The sequence below is a fragment of the Penicillium griseofulvum genome (assembly GCF_001561935.1).
Source record: "Penicillium griseofulvum strain PG3 chromosome Unknown contig_84, whole genome shotgun sequence".
Classification (NCBI taxonomy): domain Eukaryota; kingdom Fungi; phylum Ascomycota; class Eurotiomycetes; order Eurotiales; family Aspergillaceae; genus Penicillium; species Penicillium griseofulvum.
In genome coordinates this window covers 1,075,006-1,092,543 of record NW_024467475.1, presented here as the reverse complement: position 1 = coordinate 1,092,543, position 17,538 = coordinate 1,075,006, and the positions used below count along the sequence as shown (strand labels likewise).

Sequence of the window (17,538 nt, the reverse complement as noted above, 5' to 3'; positions counted from 1 at the left end):
TTTACTTACAGTTTCGCTGGTGATGAGGTTGAAGGCTTGTAGCAATTTACTGCGCCAGCGATATCGCTCTCAGCCAATTGCCTTGCCCCGCGATTATGTCAGCGTCCTGCGTTCGGACAAAATAGCGGCTCCCCGATTGGCCAGATTATGTGGGTCTTTAGTCAAAGTTTAATCTCCCGAGATTTGGCTTGTTTGCATTTCTTTCTATGGAACGTCATTTGAAAACCACCCAGAAAGTGGTCTATGATATGGCTTGGATTTTTGTCTATTCTTTGAGCACACGCTTGACAACATCCCTGACAGTTTCCAAGTGAAGTCCCAACACATTGTTTGCCAGCTTCTCCTCTTTGGCATAGTTTGAATGGAGGCCTGGGATGTTGCCAAAAACAGTGGCTCGAACTAGAGCAAAAACACCATTGAAGTCCCCAGCAGCAAGCTTCTCGACTGCCTGATTGACTTGAAAGTCGGTGGTAGTCTCGTTCACGGTCCATTTAACTCCTGACTCCTTCTCTAAAGCAGCAAGGATGTCTTTCTGAGTGGTTTCAACCGAGGCAATGAAGAGAAACTGATTTTTGGTTTCATGGGGATGCAGCAGAAGAGAAACAACAGCCTCACCGAGGGCCTTCTGATTGGTCAGGGTGAAACTCTTGTTGCCTCCATCCCAGATCGTAGCCGTATGACGGGCAATGTCAAATTCCAAGAATCCATTTGCAAGACTCTAGTCAAAACTCACTGATCAACTCAAGCCCAAAATTTCAATTCGCGATGGAAGACTTACCCAGTCAAACAAGCCAGAAGAAGCTATACCAGTCCAGGTCAATCCATCTGTCTCCTGCTTCTTGAGGTACTCGACGAGTTCCTTTTTCTGTTCGAATAGTGGCAACAACTGCAAAACAGCCTCATTCTGGCTATTTACTGAAAACTCAGATGGGATAAAACGCTTGACACCTGCACGAATGGCAGCATCAACAAACTTCTTCTGTTCGCCAAATGCACCGACACCCACAGCGGAAATGACGACGTCTTTGCCCTTGAATGCAGATTCGAGACCTTCTTCTGAGTAGTCGGTCTTGAGAACAATCATATCAGGCGGGAAGGTCGCCTCGCTCTCCTTGCGGGAGATGACGGTAATTTCAAACCGAGAAGATGCAGCAAGGCCATCGAGAATGATTTTGCCAATGCTGCCACTGGCCTGTCAAGCTATTAGCTGAGTTAATAAATATACCTGAGAACGGAGTCGACATACACCGATAATCGCCACGTTCTTCAAATAAGATGCCATTTTGGGTTGTTGGACTATAGATCAAGTATTAATCTTGGATAGAAATGCTTGTATTTTCGTGGTTGAATAATATTTACCGTCAAGTGTGGAATGTCATCTTTATATCTAGTCCTGCGCTATTTCCCTCGCTCTCTATCGGATGTTGATTTCATATCACAGACTGCTGAATGTAAATGCTGCCTAGCGCAATAATCCGCACCTTCTGTCCGCTGCTCCGCTTCAACCAACCAAATAATACCAATTAATGACTCTAAAACAACTTCCTAAAGGGTATATAATATGATGCGATCTATGTATGTTGTACTCCATCTCCGAAGTGCATGGGGCGGGCCCACCTTGCGCTTAGAAATGCGGAGTGGGTCCTCCGTCGCTCCGCTTTAGCCAATCAGCTCACGTCGTATCATCAGCTTGCTCATGTTGTCTCGATTTACACCCTCACAGTTCCCCAGTCATTATTACAGTCCCACCAAGATCTCGGGTCAATGATTCATATATCCAGCACCACAGTGCGCTCCTGCCTTGAATGTCGCCGACGAAAAATCAAATGCGACAGATCCCTGCCTTGTTCGTACTGCGTCAAAGTCAAGATACAATGCACCTACCCGCCGCCAAGAGCAGAACCTGCCAGCACCGAGAGCGAAAAAGCTGGAGATAATATAGTAGCCCGCGTCGGAAGAATTGAGCGCACACTAGTTCGTTTTGAGCAGAGTCTCTCCCAACTCCAGGGATTTCTACAGACTCAATCTTCGTCGCCATCTGTTGGTGGCATCCATGGCCATGACCCAGTACAGCAGTCTCGCGAAAGCAACGGACATGATGGATGGGGGCTGGATCAAACTCCACCCTTATTAGAAGCTCCCTCCACTTCCGTACTCGAATATCTTCGTCCTTCCCGGGTCCTGGTATCTTTCCTCTGGCAAAAGTACGTGGAGAACGTGGAGCCAATCCTCAAAATTATGCATCCACCAACGGTCCAGAGACAGATATTGAAGAATACCCAGTGTCAGCAGACGCTTGGAGCATCCACAGGGTGTTTGATATCCGCCATTTGTTATGCTGCTGTGGCAACAATGACAGTGGAAGATTGCCGGATTGAGCTTAATGAAGACAAACACGAAGTATTAAGAAGGTATGTGTCTGGGTTGGAGAAAAAGATGACCACCCCGCTAATGTTTCAAGATATCGCACCGGAGTTGAAAGTTCACTCGCAAAGGCCGGCCTATTGGAGTCACTGGACATGACTGTTCTGCAAGCCTTTGTCATATACATTGTACGTGATACTGAAACAAGGAAAGGTCTGATATAACCTGACAACTGCTTTAGGCTTGCAGTAGGCGGTATGAGAAAGGACTAGACATTAGGAAATCGCTTGGGAATGCCATTGGAATTGCGCTCAAAATCGGCCTGCATCGCGATTCTACTTTAGGATTAACACCGTTTCAAGTCGAAATGCGTCGTCGACTCTGGTGGCAGATATATACTCTCGATATCAATATCGCAGAGGACTATGGCACAACTCCTCGTATTCTAGAGTCATGGTTCGACACAGAACTCCCTTCGAATGTGAGCGATGCAAGCCTTGACCCTGATATGAAACACCCGCCTCAGAATTGTAGCGGGAAAACAGAGATGGTGTTGAGCCTCACAAGATCTGAGATCAGTAATTTTGCCCGTCGAACCATCCTCTCTGACCAGTTCCGCGACGAAAATTGCTACCCAATTTTATCGGCTTCTCAGAAATCCACCGCGGTAGATCTTTTCAAAGAGAAAGTCGAGCAGCAATATTTATCGCATCTAGATCAAAGTATTGCGCTAGACTATTTTACAACCGTCTCCAGCAATCTGATACTCGCGAAGCTCAAACTGGCAGTGATAAAACCCCGAGCGAGGCAAGACCAGTCTATGCTCATGCATGTGAACCTGCGAAAGGTTTGCACGGAGATTCTGCAGAAAACTGCGGCTTTGAGACGCCATGAAAAGAGTAGACAGTGGCTCTGGATTTTTCAAAACCACATCGAATGGGATGCCTTGACATGTCTGCTCATCAATCTTTCTCTGGTCCCGAAAGGCCAGGGGTTGGATTCGGCATGGCAAACGGTCAATGAGACATACAATTACTTGAAGATGGACGGTGACTGCCGACGTGATCACCGCTGGGGGCATATCGAAGAACTCCGCACGCAGGCTCTGTTTTCTCGGGATATGATACAGATCAATCCATCGCATTGGGGGATATCACCAGACGACAGCGGCTTCGAAGAATCACACACCATGGCTATAGAGTCACCACAGCACCCTGGGCTCGGGACATTAAAGCGCCAGAGAGAAGACGATATTGGTTCTTCCCGTTCTTCCCCAGGCGAGCTGGAACCCGGAGCCCCGAACTGTCGTTCTGAGGTATCGACTATGCAATCAGAAGCCCAGGAACATCTTCCCCGTATGTGGGCGTTGGCGAATGCTGCCGCGGCTGCTCCGGCCGCTATTGACAGTTCGTCTCACATGGAACCAGCTAGTGAACATACAGACATACCGAGTTCAGGCACTGGCTGTCAGTGGAGTGCGAATCTCTTTGAGCGATACTTTCAGGTCTTGGGCTCTGAGCAAACAACACTGTTATGAGCATAACTTCAAATATTGACACCATTTTACTGGAAATTCTTGAAATTTATTCATCTATAATGTATAAAATGCCAAATAACATTCAATGTCCTGGACCCGGGGTGTCGGCATCGTAGTCAAAGATCTTGCCAGGGTTAAGCAGCCAATTCGGATCCAATGAACGCTTGATACTGCGCATGACATCGATGGTATCTGGTCCAACTTCCTTTTTCAAAGATCCTTTCTTGCCCAGCCCAATGCCGTGCTCGCCCTGCAGCGCTGAATTAGCTGATATTCTAGTAATTTCAAGATGAGCGACTTACTGTGCATGAGCCCTCCATTTCCAGTCCACGATCAACCATATCGTACACTACTTTCTCGACCCGAGCCCTCTCCTCGGGATCGTTGCGGTCATACATAATGCTTGCATGGAAGTTTCCATCGCCGATGTGGCCAAGGATACTGGCAAACAGGCCTAGGTCAACCAATTCCTTCTTAGAGGTTTCTGGCAGCAGTCAGTATACATGTAACAAAGCAACTGCTGAAGGGGTCATACCAATGATATCAGGAAGTCGAGAAATAGGCACAGCCACATCAGTCGACCAAACCTCTGATCCCTCCTTGCGGAGCGCCATCATACTCCACAGCGACTGCTTGCGGGCAGACCACAGGTCATGAGCCTCGCGATCATCACGAGCGAATTCGAAAGACTCCGCATTGTTACCCTTTGCGAGCTTCGTCGTCAAATCGATACTATCTGCGACACCAGCGCGAGTTCCAGAGAACTTGAAGAATAGCGTAGGCGAGACCTTCCATTCACGGCCCGTTCCACCCGCACGATTAATAACGTCCATCTGGACATCATCCATGATCTCCATGCACTGCACAGAGACACCCTTCCGAATGAGCTGCATAGCAGTCGAGGCGGCGTCACGAATAGTCGGGAAAGCAACAACACCAACACGAGTCATCTCCGGGAGTGGTGCCAGCTTCAACGTAGCCTCAGTGACGATACCGAGCGTACCTTCCGAGCCAACAAACATGCCGGTCAGATTGTATCCGGCGGAAGTCTTGCGGGGACGTCTGCGGGTCTTGATGATGCGACCATCAGCCAGCACGACCGTGAGGTTAATCACCCAGTCCTTCATGGTACCGTAGCGGACTGCATTAGTGCCCGAGCAGTTTGTGCCGACCATACCTCCGATCATGGCGGATGGGCCTGGGTCGACGGGGAAGAACATTCCTGTGTCCTTGATTTGCTCGTTCAGATCCATCCACTGGATGGAGGGCTGGACAACGATGTCCATGTCATCCGGGTGAATTTCGAGGACTTTGTTCATGAATGCGAAGTCGATTGTCATGCCGCCGTGCGGGGCGGAGAAATTGGCTTCCAGACTCGATCCGCCCGAGTAGGGGATCATTGGCATGCGGTATTTGTGGCATACTTTGGCAATCTCGGAGACTTCTTGAGTGCTCTTGGGGTATGCGATTGCGACGGGCAGACGATCGGCGTTTAGACTGGACCATTCTGAGAAGCCGTGTTGGTGGAGTTCCTCTTCGTCGGTGCCGATTGTGTCTTCGCCGAGCTTGGCCCGTAGTTCGCTGATAGCCTGGGATTGTTAGTTTAGATGGTCCTGGACTGGTATTAGGTGACCTACCTTTTCAAAATCCTTCACTGAGCCATATTGAGGCTTCTTGGGTGTCTGTGTCGATGTTTGAGTATATGAGGAGACGCCGTAGCCTAACCCCGCAGCAAATGCGGAGACGAGCAGGGCCTTGGCTGGGGTCCAAAAGGGCGAGGGAGGGCTGTTAGAGGAGTTGCTCTCTTTTGTGCTCTCTGTATTCTCTGTTTTCCCGGCAGTGGAGCTGTTCAATCTAGCACCGCGAGAGAGAATAGTGCGCGAGACCTGGGGCCGACAAGGAGCTGGAAGGGCACGCGAGGCCCGGAGGACTGGTCGCATAGTGGATAATTATATATAAAGAAAAAGGGCTTAAAGAATTGAAGCTTAAAGAACAAGAAGAGAGTCAAAAATGCTAAAAGGGAAGAAATAAATGTCGATATTGTGGATGGGCATGATGTGACCGGCTTTTTGTAGTGTCGGACTTCGGCCGAGAGAAGTTGAGGGTCTCTTAGCCGGGAGGTCCCTTGGACCGCATGGGCACCACTTTAAGTATTCTAACCACTATAATCCACGTTAATTGATATCCATCCCACTTTATTTCCGCTTTCAGGCCATCTTAGGCCTGCCATTGCCGAAATTGTGGAGATGTCGAACGTGGGGGCGAGTAAAAGCCGAATAACGGAGTCCTCCGATACCTCCGGCCTTTTTTTCTTCTTTTCTAGCATAAATTATATATTTGTTACTCCACCTTTTCCCCTTCCTTCCCAGCTATGGCGCCCTCAGCCCGACCTATTTGGTTTAGCCTCCCTGACGGGCTACAATCCGAACAGGATAGTGCACGTGATTGTATTGGATATTTGATAGTCACGTGCTACCAGATGGTCTTCAGATCACGTGGATGAGTTACCTAGAGTCTTGGCATTTTGGAGGCCCCCCGAGAAGGGCTACTTTTGAGCAGAATATCAAGAGCTGCCATTAAGAGATATAGCATGTTATGGCTGCGAATATCTTATATACTAATATTCTATCGAAATCCCGAGTTTAGCACGCAGAAAAAAAATCTCAGTTGACGCTTAATAATTAGTATGTCCGATCCGTAACAACATACATGTCTACGGGTAGGTACTCGTTACTTTTGAACTCCAACCCAGTTTTCTCCAGTACACATATTGCCACTCAGGCACAAAAAATTATATCTGTATAGAGATGAATTCCCCATCAGATATTATGACACCAGACTGCACGCCAAAGAGGAAACCCAGGACCTGCCCTCACTGTAAGCGTCATTTTCGCCGCCACGAACATCTCCAACGGCACATTCGGATTCGTAAGTCCAGACATCAAAAAGAAAATCTGCACATCTAGAGACTAATGTGTTCTAGATACAAACGAAAAGCCATACAAGTGTTCGTGTGGTGCTTCTTTTGGCCGGCGCGATCTCCTAAAGCGTCATGAGGACATTGGCCATTCTTCAATAACCCCGTCATTGCAAGAGCCATCGCCTGTGACTACCGATGACAGTCAAAGTCACCAATCACAAGTAAATAATGCCATTGAGACACATCACCCCAGCGCATCCTTTTGGGAACTTCCTGAGCTTCAAGGCACGGATGTATCGGCTGGAATGATTCATCGGCAGGAACCACTCCCCGATCTTCAATTTGAAGGTACATGGCATTAATTCTATTTCACTTGAATTTGCGGAAATACCCTTCTAACTAGTTTAGGAGGCTCGCTTTTTAATGCCCAGGATCTCTTGGTATTGCAGGACTTGGAATCGTTCAGCCATAACATGGGGCTCAGCACTGAATGGGCTCTGCCTTCCGAGCCTAGTATTGTTCAAATATTTGCAGGAGAATCGAACCTAAATCCTGTCTTTACGGGGCCTACTGAGAATATATCGCAAGAGCGGCCCTCTTCGCAGTCGGATCAAGATCAGTCTCTCAGCCAACTTCCCATTGAACGAGAATCAGTTGGTAAATCTCCTTGTGCTAAATTTCTATCTGCCTACATGACTACTGACGGTGAAAAACTAGCCGAGTTTGGAGTATTAACTCTACCCATTGTGAGAATCACTGATGACCACCGCAATCGCCTTCTTCGAGCTCTTGGTCGATCTCAGACGGCGATGCACGAACCCCTTTTTCCATCTTGTCACTCACTTACAAGATTTGTAAATGGATTCTTTGATGGCTTCTATCCTCATATACCAGTCGTCCATATCCCAACTTTCAAAGTAGAGGACTGTGAGCCGATGATAATTTTGGCCATGGCTGCGCTTGGCGCGCAGTATCGGCATGAACATCGGAAAGCAGTTATTCTTTTTTATGCGGCAAAGGAGACTTTGCAACATAATTCACAGGAAAGAGAAAGAATGGAATTGAACAACAATGTTCCGTCTAGTGCTGGACAGGCAACATATTCGGGAACACAGAGCTCGGGTATCGAAAACTTGCCATACAGACAATCGATGCACGAGGCACGATGTGCTCTCTATCTAATTGCCTTTGCAACTTGGCAAAGTGAGCCGGATATCATACGAGATGCATTCAACCTTCAAAGCTTTCTCGCGAGATGTGTAAGAGAGTGTCAACTCGACGAGAAGGAAGAATCTCTACAACAGGGATTAGACTGGTACACCTGGGTACAGCAAGAGTCAGACAGAAGAGTCAAGCTGTTCTCTTTTGCTCTTCTTAATCTACACAGTATAGCGTTCGCTACTCCGCCAGTGATACTGAGTGACGAAGTTCATCTCCGTCTTCCATGCACCTGTTTCGAATGGATCGCTCCAAACAAAGAGAAATGGTCCATGGTGCACAAATCAGGCAATGCACGGCAAATGCTTTTTCAAGAAGCTCTCTCTCACCTGTTGAACGGCTCCCACGAACCGCATCTACTTAATTCACAACCGGTTCCATCTCCTTTAGCAAACTACATTCTCTTACATGCTCTGATCCAAAGAATCATGCTTATTCAGCGGGCGTTTAACCCATACTCCAACGAAGATCATACCCTGCTCAATCGCCAGAAGGAATCATCTAGGTAAGAAGCCATCAAGATATTTTCAATGAGCCCAGATACTGAACTTTGTTCTTCCGCAGGAAGGCTCTTCACACATGGACGTCTCAGTGGCAACGAGCCCCAGAATCAAGTCTTGACCCTCGAAATCCCAACGGACCTGTCACTTTCACCTCCACGGCATTGCTCGGAGTTGCATATGTTCGATTGGCATTCAATATAGGTTCATACAAGATCCTTGGAAGTCGAGACCCACAGGAAGTTGCCGAGAGACTACGCCAAATGCCGCGTCTTCCTAGTGGCCCTCATTTGCTTCCAGCAATATTGCATGCGACACATGCTCTGAGCATACCAGTCAAGTTGGGCGTCAGTTTTGTCTCTCGCAGCCATGCATTTGTGTGGAGTATTCAGCATTCACTGTGTGGTTTGGAATTTGCAATCTTCCTCAGCAAATGGCTGTTCTGTATATCGGACTGTCAGAAGACCCGGCCGCTCGATGGTATGTGCATTTCTTCGCCCAAGAGTTAACAATATGCTGATATGATTAGAACATGAGAGCCGCCTTATTAGCTGGGTAGGGGATATTGTTGAAGAGGGAAGGACATCAGGCGATGAAGACCTTTGGTCCAGGCCCACATTACCATCTAATTGTGCCTACTTAGGTTTCGCCGTTATAAAGTTATGGGCTATATTAATAAAAGGAAATGACCAGTGGGCGATATTGAGGGTAATTGGAGAAGGTCTGGATACATATGCTAATGTTTGCAAGCGAATGTTCACCAGTTCCTTGGTAGAGGGCCAATGAATACATCCTCCTTTTGCTCCAATTTATTCACATAGTCAGCATTTCGGTACGAATTTTGACCTGAGTCGCAAGGCCTCTCCGTAGTGATAGAGCGAATAAATTCCAATCACACATCCAATAGTCAGACCCGCCAACAGGCTGCATCCAGGGCCAACCCCTAGGTTTTCATAGAGTGGTCTCGAAAACATGACAGCGCCACACGCAAAAGCACTTCGGGTGAAATCAGTGGCGGCAAAAACACTAGCTGCGTATTGCGGGTAGCATGCGGGGATGTAGAGGAAGACACATTGCATCAAAATGAACACGCATGCTGGGTAGATGACGATTCCTATGGTCGGTACGATCCAATGGACGCTTGGGTTTGCAGCCCAGCCAAAAAGCAGCAGGCCAACAGAAGGACCAAAGCATGCAATGAGGGCAGGGACTAAGACGTCTTCCGGCTTTCGAAGTCTTCTTGACTTGGGTATGAAGACCTTGTAAATGTACAGGTCATAAACTGCGAATGATATGATCGCTCCGACAACAATAGCCAAGAAAGCTAACCCCATCTCTCCCAGATTAAACCCGTAAATCCCCTGGTAGACGATTGGGAAAGCTTCAAAGAACGAATAGTAAATGCCGTATGTCAGAGATGTGTAAAAATTCAAAAACAGGATTGCCGGGTCAAGAAATGTGATCTTCGAGGGGATAAGCAGCGACTCTTCTACAGCCGAGTAGAAAGAGATGCCTGCCTGCGCGATATCCGTAGCAGTCTGGTAGCTATAAGGTCTCTTGATTGCCGTCTTCTCCAAACGCCGAGCCCGTCGATGAAGGATAGTGGCGGGGCTGGTCTCCGGCAACAACAAAAGCAGGACAAGAATGGGACCAGCGGCTATCAAAATCTCCCATAATGAGAACCGCCAGCCAAGCACGGGAATTGCGAAACCAGATACTACTACACCAATGGCTGGAGCGCAGAAAACGCATAATACCCATGTTGCCATCGCGTGTGGAAGCACGTCAGATGAGTAGATGTCCGCAATTGAGGCGCCTCCGGTGGCCAAGCAAGGACTTCCGAAAAATCCTTGAAGGAACCGCAGGAAGTAAAACCCAATTGCATTGGGTGCCAGCGCTGTAGGAATACTGACAATACAGAAGAGGAAAAAAGAGATAGCATACGGAAGGTTGCGTCCAATGCGCGGGATTTCGCTCAGAGGGCTGAAGAAGAGAGGGCCGGTACCGTATCCCAAACTGAAATTGGGTCAGCATGTGATATCAACAAATGATTAAAGGATTGAGTCTTTTGACGTACACATAAAGAGCGAGGCCAAGGGATGCCTCTGCGTTGTTCACGCCGAATTCTTCAATGAATGCATTCTCACTGGGGGTGTAAATTGGCGCAGCCAAATAAACCACAAAGCTATAAATACCGATAACGAAGAGGATAAAGGCCTTTTTCAGTTGTGACCAGTTGTGGGGGTTTTCTTCGTCATGCTCGGGGTACCATTCGACTAGTATTGTCTTCTCATCGTAGAATGCGTAGTCTGGTTGCCATTGAAGATCATCTTCATGATACTTCAACCAAGAAGGCGTGCAAAATTGGCGCAAAAATTGCCCAACGATGCTGTCGCGTAGCCATTGAAGATGCATTTCGTCAAGCTGTTATTAGGGTTAGACAGGAAAACGATGCAGGTCTCGAGGAAGACTAACCTTGTGGGCTCTCACGGCGATCTGAATTGCATTGCCAACAAAATTCAGCACACTAGTCGCTATATAAAAAACTTCTCATTCATTATTAATTCTAGCATGATTTGTCATGTCTGGTAGCTAAGAAGAAAATGAAGTCTCCGAACAAGTGTGGAGGTGGCAGTTGGAGGTGATTGAGTTATCCACACAGGCTTGAACATGCCTCCACCTAAAGGAATTTTCAGGCACCATCGGCAAAGCAAAAGATTGAAACACGTTCATTTTGTTTTGGTACATTATGTGCTGGCTTTATATACTTATGTAGCTTATGGGAGATCTGAACTACTAGTAGATCTTTCTATGGTACTCGGGGCAAATCAAACAGTACGTGCAGGTGATTTAAGGCCTGACCAGGGAAACCAACAGTGGTCTTGCATTCCAGTCTTTAATAGCTTTTGTTTAAATACACCTAAAGTCTCCAAAGTCTAGTTTTGACTTTTCATTCATGTTTGATGGCCTCGACCTCAATCTCAATCTTCATCGCCGGAAACGCCAATCGAGGGACAGCAAGAGAAGTCCAAATAGGACGATGGTTAGGAATTCGGTCCTTCAATTTTTGCACACAGTAATCGAACGAGGAATCAATATCGACGTGGTACGAGCGAATCGAATAGACATCTTCCCATCCGCGTAGCCCTGTCGCCCGGAGAACTTTGTCCACATTTGCAAAGGCGAGATCCACTTGGCCATTAATGTTGTTGGCGTCCAAATCACCAGTCTCGGTCCAGCCTCCTTGGCCGGAGCATTTGACGACGTTTCCAAGCACGACCGCTTGGGAGTAGTGACATAGATCGCTGTGCTTTTGACCAGCACCTTCTTCGTTGATGTAGGTAAGAGAAGACATTTTGATTGCAGGAGATATATAGAAGGAGTAGACTAATTATTTTGGTTAGGTCCAAGTCTTCTTGGGATGACGTCTTATATATGGTGGAGGTTGTTGGAGGCTATTGGAGATGTTACCACATGGGGTATGTACCGCCTCCACGGTTCTTCCAACATCTCCAAACATCTCCATGCGTAGAAAACGAAAATTTTCTAGAAATTTCGCCCCTTATCGGTGTTTTAGCTAGAAGGGTCTGAAGAATTAACACAATACAGAATACAGACAGTGAAAAGGTGTTAAGTATGGTAACTGAGAGAGCAATTCGAGAAAACCAAGATGTCAATGGTTGACGGGGCAACGGAGGGGAGAACCTCGTACACGAAACATCAATCTTGTCAGACTAAATCGCGTACTAACCAGCTCCACCAGATTAACATCTATGCAATCTTGAAATGGCAGAGCAACTCGCTCAATTGGCGCGCGAGGTAGAACGCCTAGTTACCGCTCCTTACGTACCTTCGTTACAGGTAAGTCGGCTGAGACTGGCATGAGAGTATACATGCTAATAATACCAGGACCTCCATGATCTGGTGTATCATACCCGACCTTCAACAATAGTCGCCTGGGCATTGAGCAAGCCCTGCCAAGTTGGCCTATTGGCGGATGTTTTGATTGAAGCTCTATCGCGATCACGCGTCGCTCTGTCTTTGATCACTGCATTCGGTTTGTGTTCAATGAAAGTTTTGCTAGGACTCGAGTCTGACATGTTCTAGCATCTGCACCGTCCTTTAGAGATGCGCTACTAGAACACCATCCGGTGATTTTGGATGCCTTTTTAGGAAAGGCCCTGGATGTTAACGGGACCGAGGTGAGCTTCGCTTCTTGTCAACCAAGGCTAGCTGAAGGATGTTACCTAACTATTGCAGTATTTCCCGGCATGTATTGCATTATTCTCGTCCCCCCTACCAGAGGGTGTTGTACCGCCAGCTAGGATTGCACCATTCATCACGAAGCTGGTCAGCATGTTGGCAGAGAATCCCTGCGTTGAGACGGTAACACCTCTCCACGCTCTCATCTCAGGACTCAAAGGATCGCCAAGAATCCTGAATGACATTCCGTCCGAGGTCATGTCCAATCTACAGCTAGAGTTCACCAAGACACTACGCAACCTCGACGATCATATGGGCAACCTCCTATGTCTGGCAACCTTTGCGCAGATTGCGACCGCACTAAATACAGTATCTCAAAACCAACACGGATCAGAAGCACCATGGCTTCTTAACATTAAGCACTTCTTTGGCCAGAAACGGGGTCTCAAGACACTCGACTTGGTCGTCTTGCGCGTTATACTCGCCTGTTCCTCCAGTTGTAATCTGGTACCGCCCCAGGCGGCTGAGAGCATTCGGCTGGCTATTTGCATCGCTGATGCAATTGAGCCTGAGCAGATACAGGCTTGGCTAGCAGGTAATAATCCTAAAATTGCTAAGCTGTGTGAGAAGGCCGCCAGAGACGGTCTCCATGGCCAAATACAAACGATGGTTAGTTATGGCTGTTTGCGTATGGGAGCGAAATGCTAATTATTTGATGATAGGTAATCGTCTTTTTGCACACACTTCTCCCGACACACTCATTGCCATCCCAGCTACGAGAGCTTGGCATAAAGGTTCTTTTGTCCGAGAACAGTGAAGAGACTGTGGAAAAAATACCCCATCAACTGATTCCACGCCTCGCAAAATCTTTAGCAGTAAGTATAAAATCTCCTCTCTGTGGACAACCTTTGACAGTTGACATCAACAGGAATCTGGGGAAACTGCCAGCCGTCAGCTTTTGGCCTTTACTTTCGATCTCCTAAGGGCTGATAAATGGTTGGGGACAGGACAGCTTGCAGCACTGAACTTGGCACACTTTGTGTTAGCTGGTGTGCAAGAAGTACATCCCGAGATCATGCTTTCTAGTATTAACAACTCCATGGCCCCTCTGAAGGCTGTCCTTGGGGAGATGGTTGAATACTTCCCCCGACAGCCAAGCGAAAACCAATGCAGTGGCAAAGCATGCTGTGTCTCCGAGCTATACATAAAGCAAAACAGGCTGTTTCTATCTCTATTAAGACTTTACAACATGGCTTCGGGGCAAAATGGAGGCGACATTATCATGAAATCCTTTATACGACGAGTGGAGCAATCAATGCCGAGCCTCCAGTGTGCCTTCTTAACAACAACTCCCAAGGATCTCCGTGGCTTCTTTGCCTTGCGCGACAGACATGACCTGTCGTCTACTCAGATAAACCGCGATTGGCGCTCTGGAGTCACCGAACTCTTTATGCAGAATGCCCAGACCTCACACGATAGCATGATGAGAAAGATCGAGGATATGTGCTTTGATTTAGAGGGTCGCTGTCACAATGTTGAAGGACCTCTGCGAGCTGCCGAAGAAGAGCGGGACAGATATGCGAACGAAAATGAACAACTGAAAACTCAAAATTCAGAGTTAAAAGCTAAGTCAAGGAGCCTATCCGACAGTTTTGTTGAACTTGGCCAGGAGAACACACGTCTTGAACAACTCCTTCAAGGTCAATGCGCATACACCGATGAGCTGACTGTGTTGCTTGAATCTGCACGTGAGGAGCTTCAGCAGCAGCAACAGAGTTCCGAGACAGCACTTCTTGTTGAAAAAGAAAAATCCCGTTCAAAGGAACTGGAAATGATGGCTACTTTAACTGAGAAGGATGATCAATTGGAAGACCTTCAGCAGGAGATGTGCGGTTTGCAAATGAAGAATGAGCAGATACGCGAGAGTCTTGACCAAGTATCGAGTGAAAAGGCTACCTTGTCCGACCTCTCTAGCTCTCTGAAGCAAGAGCTTGATAGTGCTAGACAGACATTGAAGCAGACCAGGCTTCTTGCTAATGACAAAGAAGATGAAGTGAACCGCCTCCTAGCCCAGGAGGAAGAGTTCCGAAAGGAACTAGCGTCCATGGAAACAATGGTGAGCTTGCTGGCACCAGTCAATACGAATTAATTTATGCTGACTCTTTCTAGGCTGCACAGCAGAAAATTGAAGTTGAGAGGCTCTATTCCGCATTAGAAGAAGCAGAGGAAAAATCACGGAGTGAGATTGAGAAGCTCAAACATGACCATGAAGCTGAAGCTTCCCGAGCCACGTCTGAGGTACGTCTACATAAGCATCAGATTTATGGATGAGTAGAATTAATCATGTGTCAACATTTTCAGATAGCGAAGCATGAGACAGAAAACCGGCGATTGCATACTGCTCTGCAAGCTGCCGCTCTTGATGCTTCTAGAGATGCGCAGTCGAAAGACAAACGGATCCACCACCTGGAGAGAAAGGTAAATAATATCCCCTTGTATGTGAGTACGAACACTCTAACGTTAAATTTAGGTGCAAGCCTTACGAGATGAACGTGCTGCCAAGGCCCGCGAGTTCTCAGAAGCACAACAACACATTGGCCGACTAATGGGTGTGATGGGCTTCTCTGCCAACGCCCCTGAATCAAACGCCCCTCCAAACAACCAACGAACCAGGTCCCCTGCCAACATCACCCCAGCTGCAAGGAGCCTGCACTCCATAAGCGACGATGAAGATGACACACAGCCATCACAGTCCTTTGAATCTATGACCTCCAATATCAATGGTCGTACCCCAAAACGACCAAGAGGAAATCGTAAATCAACAAACCGGCCCTATGATTTGACCACTTCCCCTGCTGCAGGTCCTAAGACAAAAAGTCCACCGGCTAGTGTCATATCTCGCTCTGTTAGGAAACCATTGGCAGAGGCTGACCGTAACAGCCCGACGAAATCACAGTTAAGCAGTGCGTCAAAACGTAATCAGGTCGATGATTCTTTCCAAGAGACACAGGCTCAGGGAAATTTGGAGGAAAATAGGCTTCACAATCTGGATCTGGATATGGATTTGGAGTTTTCTAGAGACTTCCTCTTTTCGAGTACGGATTTTACCGGGTCAACGGATCGGATTGCGCAGTGAGCATGTTGTTTAGGTATTTGTGTGACTATGTACATAGGTCTTGGATAATTGAATCATGTCTGTCATATCTAATTGTTTTAGATATGTCTTTCGATGTGACTTTTGGTTCATTTTCTAATATGTCTTCCGGTCTGTTATTTCATTCGTATTTCAATATCTTTCGAGTGGGCTTCTAGTTTGTCTTGCAATGTAGTATGTCTTCAATGCGTCTTCTAATGACTGCCAAGCGTCGACGCTTGCAACTATCGGGAAAAATTCGCGGGTATCGTATACACTGTTCTATCGGACGCAAAGGAGCTTAGAGCTGTTTTGTTTCGAGATGACATCTACATTGTGGAAAATCGGTGTATCCAGTAAGTTGAATGTAGGTTCAAGCGTTGAAAGCCCGTAGCCTCCCTGTATCCGCATCCCATTCCCACTTATCAATTTGTAAGAGTGGCTGATCTCGCTTGATCTTGATAGTGATCGCGATATTGGCTTCCAAGGTTGACCTACTGTATTAGCTAACGAAGCAGACTTGGATAAAGATAAGAACTGGGTTCCACATTCAGGAAAGTAAGCAAAATAAAAGTAAAAGCGACATGTTGACGAAGAGTCGAATAACGGAATCGTTCGACGAGACATTGATACCACTCATCCATGTTGCTCGTCGTGCGTAACAACCGCCACTGAGCTGCATCCGTCTCATTTCCATACCAGGACGCAGCGGCGCCTAACAGACACCGGTGAAACACCTTTGCCATCGGCCTTCGACGGTAGGTCGGTTGAGCCACCTTTTCCGCATTGACGAAGCTGGTAACATTATGATACACCCTCTACTTGTCCAGTACCTCCGAGAATGGCAGTGTCGTATCGGCATCGAAATACCCCAGATCCCTCGCGCGAAATCTCTCGGGGGATTCTGACAGTTCCGACCGACTTCGACGATGCCTATAGCGCCTGCGGAATCTAGAACTTGCACGGACATGCAAAGTCGGCGGTCTGCACCTTGCCCTCAGCTCGAATCCCAGATCCGGAAAAAGGCGTAATTTTGTTTGGCATGTTAGACCCCATGTGTGCTAGTGCAAGTACCATTTCAGTCGCAAGATCCCCTAAGGCTGCCCCATGCTCGGGGACATTTTCACGAGTACCAAGCTGTGTGGTATATCGAACGAAAAACGAACTTTTGTGAAGTAACTGCTGGTTGGATTCAACTTCTTATCTATGGCTAGAGCACCGACTGTTTGCTCATTCTCCTCTCGTGTGTGGGACTAGGTAAGCTTTCCTCTGAGTGGAATGGGGAATGTGAGAGCTGCCCGGCAAAACAGGTAAACGATTATCCCAAGAAAATTCTCGAAGGGGTTATCCTGCACAGTCACAAGGTGCTCGGATCGCTAGTAGAGGTTAGAACCATAGGTGTGAGTGATTTAGAAGAGCTTACCTTGGAATCGTTCAGAATCTTCAGAAAACAGAACGCTGTCCCGTCTGTTGCTATGCCATATACGGTCGAGCCTCTCTGGGGGAATCTCTTCCTTTCCCGGTAGATGTAGCCTTTTTCTGGGTTAATTTCCTGATATATATGACATGCGAACTCTAGTTTTTCCCAGTCGTTTAGCACATGAATGAGCTATGTGTTCTGTTGCACGCTTCGTGTCCGCCGGATTTGTCTTGAAATACGCCG

The 17,538-nt window shown here is 47.4% G+C and overlaps 6 protein-coding genes across 6 annotated transcripts; 2 read left to right on the top strand and 4 right to left on the bottom strand.

The window, feature by feature from the left end:
- Positions 1–265: 265 nt before the first annotated feature.
- Positions 266–1,282, bottom strand: PGRI_049590 (aromatic alcohol reductase; the record flags this gene model as incomplete). The annotated part of the gene is made up of 3 exons (XM_040792672.1): positions 266–718; positions 779–1,192; positions 1,247–1,282. The coding sequence occupies 3 exons, from the start codon at positions 1,280–1,282 to the stop codon at positions 266–268; spliced, it is 903 nt and encodes a 300-aa protein (XP_040644639.1).
- A 1,070-nt stretch (positions 1,283–2,352) lies between these two features.
- On the top strand, positions 2,353–3,901 carry PGRI_049580 (transcription factor domain-containing protein; the record flags this gene model as incomplete). The annotated part of the gene is made up of 3 exons (XM_040792671.1): positions 2,353–2,411; positions 2,462–2,552; positions 2,606–3,901. 3 exons carry the CDS (start codon positions 2,353–2,355, stop codon positions 3,899–3,901), a joined length of 1,446 nt encoding a protein of 481 aa, XP_040644638.1.
- Positions 3,902–3,983: 82 nt separating this feature from the next.
- On the bottom strand, positions 3,984–5,841 carry PGRI_049570 (FAD-binding oxidoreductase; the record flags this gene model as incomplete). The annotated part of the gene is made up of 4 exons (XM_040792670.1): positions 3,984–4,151; positions 4,204–4,385; positions 4,437–5,490; positions 5,539–5,841. The coding sequence occupies 4 exons, from the start codon at positions 5,839–5,841 to the stop codon at positions 3,984–3,986; spliced, it is 1,707 nt and encodes a 568-aa protein (XP_040644637.1).
- Positions 5,842–9,360: 3,519 nt separating this feature from the next.
- On the bottom strand, positions 9,361–10,954 carry PGRI_049560 (MFS transporter; the record flags this gene model as incomplete). Its single annotated transcript, XM_040792669.1, has 2 exons — positions 9,361–10,555; positions 10,617–10,954. 2 exons carry the CDS (start codon positions 10,952–10,954, stop codon positions 9,361–9,363), a joined length of 1,533 nt encoding a protein of 510 aa, XP_040644636.1.
- Positions 10,955–11,489: 535 nt separating this feature from the next.
- Positions 11,490–11,894, bottom strand: PGRI_049550 (YjgF/Yer057p/UK114 family; the record flags this gene model as incomplete). The annotated part of the gene is made up of 1 exon (XM_040792668.1): positions 11,490–11,894. One exon carries the CDS (start codon positions 11,892–11,894, stop codon positions 11,490–11,492), a length of 405 nt encoding a protein of 134 aa, XP_040644635.1.
- Positions 11,895–12,325: 431 nt separating this feature from the next.
- PGRI_049540 (uncharacterized protein) lies at positions 12,326–15,878 on the top strand (the record flags this gene model as incomplete). Its single annotated transcript, XM_040792667.1, has 9 exons — positions 12,326–12,400; positions 12,449–12,596; positions 12,647–12,741; positions 12,800–13,411; positions 13,465–13,617; positions 13,671–14,858; positions 14,912–15,040; positions 15,104–15,220; positions 15,273–15,878. The coding sequence occupies 9 exons, from the start codon at positions 12,326–12,328 to the stop codon at positions 15,876–15,878; spliced, it is 3,123 nt and encodes a 1,040-aa protein (XP_040644634.1).
- Positions 15,879–17,538: the final 1,660 nt, after the last annotated feature.